This window comes from Octodon degus, unplaced genomic scaffold (genome assembly GCF_000260255.1).
Source record: "Octodon degus isolate 3935 unplaced genomic scaffold, OctDeg1.0 scaffold00037, whole genome shotgun sequence".
Lineage (NCBI taxonomy): Eukaryota > Metazoa > Chordata > Mammalia > Rodentia > Octodontidae > Octodon > Octodon degus.
Window position 1 is genome coordinate 7,236,209 of NW_004524613.1, and position 9,119 is coordinate 7,245,327.

At 46.9% G+C, this 9,119-nt stretch overlaps 1 protein-coding gene across 6 annotated transcripts in view; it reads left to right on the plus strand.

The window, feature by feature from the left end:
• The window catches only part of Tgif2 (TGFB induced factor homeobox 2), an 18,784-nt gene extending 9,883 nt beyond the window's left edge, over positions 1 to 8,901 (plus strand). For all 6 annotated transcript variants that reach the window (XM_023714802.1, XM_023714805.1, XM_004630881.2 and 3 more), the window contains one exon: positions 6,277 to 8,901. In XM_023714802.1, the coding sequence (XP_023570570.1) occupies positions 6,277 to 6,798 (522 nt within the window). In that variant the 3' untranslated portion in view covers positions 6,799 to 8,901. The remainder of the gene's footprint in view (positions 1 to 6,276) is intronic.
• The last annotated feature ends 218 nt before the right edge of the window (positions 8,902 to 9,119 follow it).

Consider the following 9,119-nt stretch of genomic DNA (forward strand, 5'->3'; position numbering starts at 1 on the left):
TTTTTTTTTTTTTTTTTTGCGGAACTGGGGATTGAACTCAGGCCCTTGCGCTTGCCAGGCAAGCGCTTAATTCTACTGAGCTAACTCTCCGTCCCCAAAGAACTGAGCTAAGGGGCAGGCCCCCACTTTTGAGCTCCTGCATAAGGTTTTTTTTGCCAAAACATTAAAGGATTGGTGCATAAGGACATTTACACCAGTTAAGTAAACCATTGATTCCCAAGCCTGGATACAAGAAACCTCTGCTTGGGTTGGCCAAATAGCTCAGCAGATTAAAGTACCTGCAAGCAGGCACAGGGGCCAAGGGTTCAATCCCCAATCCCCAGGCCTGCCATGCCAGCCCCGCCCCTAGAGCATGCTGAGATGGTAAATGAGGCTGGGTGTGGTGGCGGGAGCCTGTAATCACAGCGCTTGGGAGGCTGTAAACAGGCGAAGCACTATGAGTTCAATCTAGGAGAGAGAACCTGAACAACCTGTAGACTATTCCCTAAAATAAAAAACAAAAAAACAAAAAAAAACACTCTGCTTGTTTAAAGCCACAAGTTCCCAACCTTGAACCCAATTCTACAGGATCTATAACACAGATAGGAAATAGCTATTTTACTGTTGTTGTTTTAATAAGTCATCCCAAAGATGATTCTAGTTCAGCCAGTTGATCTCTCCACCATACTGGGGATTAAACCCAGGCCTTTGAATCCCAGTCCTTTTTAAATTGTTATTGTCATTATTTTGTCTTTGAGACAGGGTTTCCCTATACAGTACAGGTTGCCTTCAGCTCACTTTTGTAGCTCAGGCTGGTCTCAAACTTGCAACAATCATCCTGAGGACTGGGGTTACAGACATGTGCCACCATACCCAGCCTTTTTTTTTAATTATTATTTTTTGAGGCAAGGTCTCACTAAGTCATCCAGGCTAGGCTAGAACTTGCAGTCCTCCTGCCTTTGCCTCTCAGAGTTCTAAGATAAAGACATGTTCCAGCAGACCTGGCTTACCCCACTGTTTTTAAGAATACCTGAGATCCCAATGTACAGCCTGTAATCCCAGCACTGAGGAGGTGAGGAAGGAGGACTGCTGTGAGTTTGAGGCCAGTTTGAACTACCTAACAGTATCTGGTCTCAAGAAACACCTAGGCCTCAGTACTGCAAAAAAAAAAAAAAAAAAAAAAAAAGAAAAACAAAGAGGGAAAAAAAAAAAAAACAACACTTAGGTGTGGGTGGTTACCAGGCATAATGGTAATACTATCTGTGTTTGTAAAAGACCTGTCCCTGTTTTCTGTCTCTTGTTGCTATCTTTGCTAGTGTAGAAGACCTTAGAATGAAAACATTGTCTGCCTCCTAATGATACTGGTTCATCTCACGACCTGGGTCTGCTTCCTGGTGCCCCACCTATCTCCCTCCCATTTGCTAGTGACTTAAAAAAAGCCCTGACACATTGGCAGCCTTTTACATGAGTCTGTCTAATGGTAGAAACAGGCTTTCCGTGTACCCAGCTTGTGTGCTGCCATGCCAGCCATAGAATAGAACTCATGCCTCACCTCCACCACCTCTCTGAGGACCTTGAGTGGAGACAAGTCACATCCTCATTTCTGAATTACATGAGGGGTAAGCAGCTGGAAGAGGCTGCAGTGCCTGGTGCACTTGGGCCTCCTGCCTTGTCCGGCCCCTCAGCAGGGCACCCTATGGCATGAGATGCTTAGTTTTCTGTGGACCCAAGTGACAGTTGGGAGTGTGCGAAAGGAGTATTTTCTGTGCTCTTTGTATCTTCAGCCAAAATGGAAGGTGGCCCTAGAAGTTAGGTACACACCCAAAGGCGAGTCAACATTCAGGCCCACGTCCCTGAGACTTTCCCCACAGCCGCACTTGGCTTAAGTCTTTTTTTTTTTTAAGAATTTTATTTATTTATTTGTGTGTGTGTGTGTGTGTGTGTGTGTGTGTGTGGCCAGCTCAGCCCACCATGGGGTGGGGCTGGCTGGCATGTGGTGCTAGGGGATTGAACCGCGGTCCCTGTGCTTTGCTAAGCTTGTTCGAAGTATAAGTAGGTGCTTTAGACCACTGAGCCATCTCACCAGCCCTTAATGGCAGAAGTGTTTTGTTTTTTTTTTTTTTGCTCCGAATGCCTTCAAGGCATGACTGGTTGGCTTGTGTTGTGGGGATCGAACCACAGCAACCTGAGCCTGACTGCTTTGTTGAAGCAGCCCCCTGGCTTAAGTCTTAACTTTGCCTGACCCAGGTCACTGTGACCCAGCCATTACCCTGCATGCAGGAGTGAAGTGGAGAGATGCTGTGCCTTCGTGCTGTGCCCTCTAGTAGCTGAGGAGACTGCCATGGGAAGACGGAAGATGCTGCCCTGGAGCCAGGAGAAGAGGCCTTGGGCTAACTCCTTATTGCAGCCTCTAGACAGTAACTTCTTGAAGTTACTGAGTCTCCCTGATTAGGGCCTATGTTTCTCCAAAGGAGATTATTACACAACCCACCTTATAGGCTGTTGAAGATGAATGCGTAGAATAGCACCTAATATTCTGTGTTCTAGTGTTACTGTTAGGATTATGAGGATGGTTATTCATCTAGCCTGTCTGAACTCTAGTCAGTAGAAGAGCAAGGGAGGGGTGGCTAACAGCCAAGAGACAGGGTTTTAATCCTAGCTCTGCACTCAGAGGCCATGTGACTTTGGGCAAGTTCTTTCACATCACTGAGCTCCAGTTCCCTCTGCAGTACTTCGGAGATACTGCTCATTTCCTTAAGGGCTTGTATGTAGATTAAACACAATCCAAATGAGATGGCTGGCATGATGATACCTGATACCAAGTGTTTCCTTCCTTCCTTTCTCCCTGCTGTGCAGCCCTACTTCTATTGAGGCCTCAGCCAGTGTCTCATGATGCTAGGTACATGCCCTATTACACTGGGAAGAGCACAGGTGAAGAGAGGTACATAGCTGCAGGTGCAGGATCCATCCAGGGTAGAATAGAACAGGCCACAGAAACCTCTGTCTCTGCTCTGGGGGCTTTGCAGCCTGAGGGGCCTGGTGCTAGTTTGGAAAACCTGTGGAACAGATGCAGCTGCAGTTGCCAGCTTGTGGGGAGGGCAGAGCCTTGTCCCTTTGCCTGGTCCAAGATGGAGTCAGCGGGGAGATGGTACCCAAGCGCTTGCTCAGGTATGGATCAAGAATTAAGGCTAACAGCCAGGGACAGAAGCTAGTACCAGTCTTGGGCCTTTGGCACACCTCACAGACATTAGAGGAATGCTAGATGCTGCTGCCCACACACTTCCCACCTCCTAGAACAGAGGAAGTGAAGGGAAAATAGAAGGCTTTTTTTTTTTCTGCTGCAGCAGCTTGTATTTCCTACAAATCCTTAAATATTTGCTTATGAACTAAAGACCAGGAGGGGCACTTGGAGTGTGAAGTTTCCATCAAGTCACTTAGTAATTGACCAGTATTCCAAGCTAATGCGGTCAGCCTTGTCCATTAATGAGCCCATCACCCACTGTCAGTTCTTGAACCCTTTCCTGCCTTAGGACCTTGACATTTGCTGAACTTCGTATCTAGAAGATTCTTTCTGTGGCTGTTTTTTTCTCACCCTTTAGATGTGGTCCCTAAGGAAGTCTCTTATTTTTATGTAGTATTCCTTTGTTTTTTTCTTCCTGGCACTTACTGATGATCACTCACCTACTGGCTTATTGGCCGAGTGTGTGTTAGCACATAGGGCACAGTAGTTGCATGCCTAGAATCCCAGGTATTCGAGAGGCTGAGGTAGGAGAGCTGCAGGTTAGAGACCAAGCAGGGCAACTTGGCAGGACATCATCTCAAAATAAAATAAAGGGGGGGTGGGATAGTTAAATCATACAATGCTTGCCTTGCCTGTGTTCCCAGTACTTGAAACCAAAAAATGGAAAGAGAGAAGCCAGGGAGTAGAATAAGCCAGTAGAATAAGCCAAGGAGATGGCTCAGTAGAATAAGCGCTTAAGGGCCTGAGTTCAATCCCTGGTTCTACAAAAAAAAAAAAAAAAAGGAAAGAGACGGACAACCAGTGATGAGGACAAAGTAAGAAACTATTAAGAGGCCAAGGAGCTGGGAATGTAGCTCAGTGCCCAAAACTCTGGGTTCGATCATGTGGACAGAGAGCCCAGACAAATACAGAGTAGGGTGTTAGATATGTCCCCCAAACCACAAGCACCTGAGTCTTAACAGCCAACTAATGGGACATTCCACGTCTAATATTCTTTTTTTTTTTTTTTTTGTTCCTCAAACGCCTTCAGGGCACTTTTGGCCAGCGGGAGAGTTGTGAGGTTCGAACTCCAGCAACCTGAGGCTGACAGCGTTGTGGAAGCAGCCACTTAAAGGCCTGAGCTAGGACTAGGCCCCCCCCCCCCCTTTTTTTTTTGGTAGTGCCAGGGATTGAACTCAGGACCTTGAGCTTGCCAGGCAAGCATGTATTCCACTGAGCTATCTTCCCCAGCCCCCCTAATATTCTTGGTATTGCTTAGTATCAGAAATGTTTTTGTGGGCCCATTGTAGCTTTTGTGACTTTCTCTGCCCTGCAGTATGATTATGCTTTGTAACCTTTGGGGAGTGAATTACTCAGCATTATTCCCTCCTCTTCATCTGTCCACACCTACCTAGGCAGCAGGTTCTTCTACTTCATGAAATATTTGTCCTTTTCTTGGCATCTTCTTTAACATAATCTAAACTGCCAGCCACACTCTTTGGTCCCAATCTATTGTCCACATAACAAGTCATTTCTTTGTTTAAAATCCTCCTAATGAGGCATGATGGTGCTCACCTATAATCCAAGTTACTCAGAAGACTAAGGGAGGTAGTTCAAGAACAAGGTCAAGAACAGCCTGGGCAATTTAGAGTGAGACCCTGCCTCAGTAAAAATAAAAAGTAAAGGCTTGGGTATAACTGAGCACTAGAGACTTCCTAGTTTCTATCTTGAGTGCCTTAAACAACATTGTGCTGGGTGTGCACACCTGTAATGCCAGCACTCAGGAGGCTTAGGCAGGCTCCCTGTGAGCACAAGGCTTTCCTGGTAACCTGGACTATGAAGTGTTCAGGCCAGCCTGAACTATAAAGCGAGACCCTGTCTCAAAACAGCCCTCCTACAGCCCCCGCTTGCCTGTAAAGAACCAGTAGAGGTTGTGCCTAGAACCTGCTCTGGTCCGCCTCTTTGGTTGCTCTTTGGTACTGTGCTGCTCTCTTTTCCACTGCAGCAAGGGATTGTCCTTCAGAGCTCTGCTAAACAGCCAGTTCCTCAGAGATACTTTGGAATCCACAGACAAGACTAGAGCCATTGTTGTCTTCTTTCATTGGCCTCAACATAGTAGCAGTTTTCTTTTTTTTTTTTTGGTAGCAGTTTTCTATTTGTTTATGTCTGTTGTTTTTCTTTTCCTCAAGACCTTCACAATGAGTTACATCTCTCTCTCTCTCTCTCTCTCTCTCTCTCTCTCTCTCTCTCACACACACACACACACACACACACTTTATTTATTTATTTATGTATTTTTTGCGGAACTGGGGATTGCACTCAGGCCCTGGAACTTGCCAGGCAAGCACTTATTCTACTGAACCACCACCCCCCCCCCCTTTAAGACAGGATTTCACTATACATAGCCCAGGCTGGCCTAGATTCAGTGATTCTCCTGCATCAGCCTCCCAAGTACTGGAATGACAATGTGTACAACTGCCCATAAGGAGTTCACCAGGTGTGATGCCACATAACCTATAATCCCAGCACTTGGGAGGCTAAGGCAGGAGGATCACAAGTTCAAGGCCATCCTGGGCTACTCCTAGTTCATTTTCTCTCTCTCTCTCTCTCTCTCTCTCTCTCTCTCTCTCTCTCTCTCTCTCTCTCTCTTCCCAAGACTAATCACTTAAGTTGTCCAGGCTGGATGCAAATTTGGAATTTTTCTGCCTCGGCCTTCCAGAGGTATACTAATACGTTTAGCCTTCTTTTTTTCTTCCAGTTCTGGGGATTAAACTCAGCACTAAATTATATCCTCATCCCTTTTAATATTTTTCTTTTGAGTCAAATTCTCATTAAGTTACCCAGACTGGCTTCAAACTTTGAATCTTCTTACCTCGGTCTCCAGTGGCTGGGATTACAGGCACGTACTGCCACACCAGTCTCAGTTTGTTTGACATCTTACATAACTCTCCTCCATGAATCTGTGAGGGCAGGGATCTTGTCTGTAGTGTTTGTTGCTATGTTCCTGAAGCCTGGAAAACAGTAGTGCCTAGCTGTGTTGGATAGGTGAACTGACCAGTCTCTTGTACTCATTCCAGATATGTAACTGGTTCATCAACGCCCGGCGGCGGCTCCTCCCGGACATGCTGCGGAAGGATGGCAAAGACCCTAATCAGTTCACCATTTCCCGCCGTGGGGGGAAAGCCTCAGATGTAGCCCTTCCCCGTGGTAACAGCCCTTCAGTGCTGGCCGTTTCTGTACCAACTCCCCCCAGTGTTCTCTCCCTGTCCGTTTGCTCTGTGCCACTTCACTCAGGCCAGGGGGAAAAACCAGCAGCTCCCTTCCCACAAGGGGAGCTAGAGCCCCCTAAGCCGCTGGTCAGCCCCGGTGGTACACTGACCCTACTGACCAGGGCTGAGGCTGGGAGCCCCACAGGTGGACTTTTCAACACACCGCCACCCACACCCCCCGAGCAGGACAAGGAGGACTTCAGCAGCTTCCAGCTGCTGGTGGAGGTGGCACTGCAGAGAGCTGCTGAGATGGAGCTTCAGAAGCAGCAGGACCCGGCACCCCCATTGCTGCACACTCCCATCCCTTTAGTCTCTGAGAACCCCAAGTAGGCATCTGCCAACAGGGGTGCTCAAGGCTGGAGCCAGCTGTCCTGGGTTCCAAGTTCGCTTCCTTCCTACAGAGGTTTTCTGTGGATCACTGCCAAGCATCAGGATCATCTCCTCTGTCCAGAGGTCTTAGCAGGAAGATGCCACCTGGCGTCACTGCACTGTGATGGGGACCTCTCCTATGCTGACTCTGCCATTTCTCCAGACCTCCTCTCAGTGAGACCAGGGGGTTGGAGACAGGCATGGTGCTGCTGCTGCTTCTCCAGAGAACCCCAGGACACTTGTTCTAGCCTTCTTTCCTGGGCTGGGCTCAGGAAACCTGCCAAGTTCAGACCTCTGTGGGTCCAAGCTGCCGCTGAGCTATGCCTCTTTCTGTCAAGCCAGGTATGGACATTCCAAGTTCATAAGTGTAGACAAAAGAGGAACCCAGCACATGTAACAGGACCGACTCCAGTTGAATGTTTAGGTGTTTGCTAAACTGTTAATTTTTCCCTTTTTGCTGTGGTTTGCATTAATAGCAGTAGTTATCCCAGGTGTGGGGAATGAGAGCATTGCATGAGTGTCTGATGAACAGATTTATCTACTACTGCAACTGAGGATTGTTGTGTAAGGAAGGAGGATGTTATTTTGGGGGACCAGCTGAATTTCTGCAGTAGCACAAAATTTCAAATGGTTTTGGTGTTGGTTTACCACCCGCAACACAATCCCCACCACATCTGGGGAACAAAAAAGCAGGGGAAACACGTGGGCACTGGCTTTTTTTCATTAGGCACAGAAGGGGATAAGGCCAAAGCCAAGGGGGAGGCCAATAGAATCTGACAAAACCTAGGCTTAGAGCAGAGAAGAACGGTAAAATCCAGAGAAGTGTTTGTTTTTATTTTTATTTTTACTGTCTTTTTTGGGGGGATGAATAAACTAGACTAAGACTGATTTTTTTTTTCTTTCATTTTAATGTTGACCCCTTCTTTGTTGAAGGCTTTATCGTACAGTCTTGAATCCTTCCTGAATCCTTTAAGAACTTGGCCAGAACATCAGAGGCTCTAGCATCCCCTTCTTGGAGAGAAGTGAGCCATCTGCTGGTCGGGAATTCCTTCTAGCTACTCCAACAGGCAGCTTTTCCCACAACCAAGGCAGGACCATATTCCCAGGAGAAGCTTGTATGTCCTTGTTTTGCCTTTCTATAAGTTGGAGTTGCAGGGGCCTGCCTGAATTTCCCAGTGAAACAGATCATAGTTGGTCTTCATCTCCATCTGTTTTGCTGTTTCATTGCTGATAGTGTTCAACAGCAGTATACCCCATCTTTATATATTCTAAGAAACACTAATCTTAGATTTTTATTAGTCAGCGTATTTTTGTTCTTAATAACATTGTTACTGGGCCAAAAAATAGGCCAGGAGCCCCAGTCTGTAGTTTCCTAAAATTGTCAGGCTGGGCATAAAGGGAAGAGGCTCCTGGGTGTTGACTGACGTGGGTGGACCTGGCCATAAAAAAGACAGAACGCATCGTGTGTCCTTTTAGGAAGACCTTGACACCCTCAAGAAGGTACACACACTCTCTTGAGTGGTTTGCCCTGTCCCTTGATTTTGGGAGTGGGGACTTTTTTTTTTTTTTTTTTTAATAACTCAGAGAGTTGTCTCGGGTTAGCAATACTCCTAGGCTCTGTTTTGCCTCCTTGCAGCCCCTTCCTCCTGTGCCCCAGGGGGTCCAGGGTCCTCATATCCTGAGGCTTAGCTGGTAAAGAATGAACATGGCAACTTCAGAGCTGTCTGACCATCTCATCCAACCCAGCCATGACTGTGAGTGAACCCAGGACCAGTGTGACTGTGGCAGGGTGCTTCCTAGCAGGGGACTGGCTGAATGGGATTTTCCTTTCCCACAGAGCACTGAGGAGGGGAGGTGATGAGGGGTGAGGGAGCCATGCTGCTGAATTGTTTGGCATTCTCCCCTTAAGTAAAATGGGGTGTCTGGGGAGTGGGGCAGCCTCTATTTGGAGTTTGTTATAAGATACAGCTGGAGGAGAAGCAGTTGTCCTATTCAATTATTTGAGCAAACAACTACTGTAAATAACTTGTTTTTGTCTTGTCAAATAAAGTTGTTTTGTTTTTATTTTCAAAGTAGTACAAAGTGTTTGATCCTATGGCTCTGGAGACAGTTTTTCTTCTGCCTGCCTCTTTCTCTCCAGTACCTATCTAAGTTTTATGTGTTGTCTCCCTCTTTCTCTATCCCATTCCATATTCCATGTATCACAGTGTAGTTTCTTGTTTTGTTTTTTGGCGGAACTGGGGATTGAACTCTGGCCCTTGCGCTTGCCAGGGAAGCGCTTA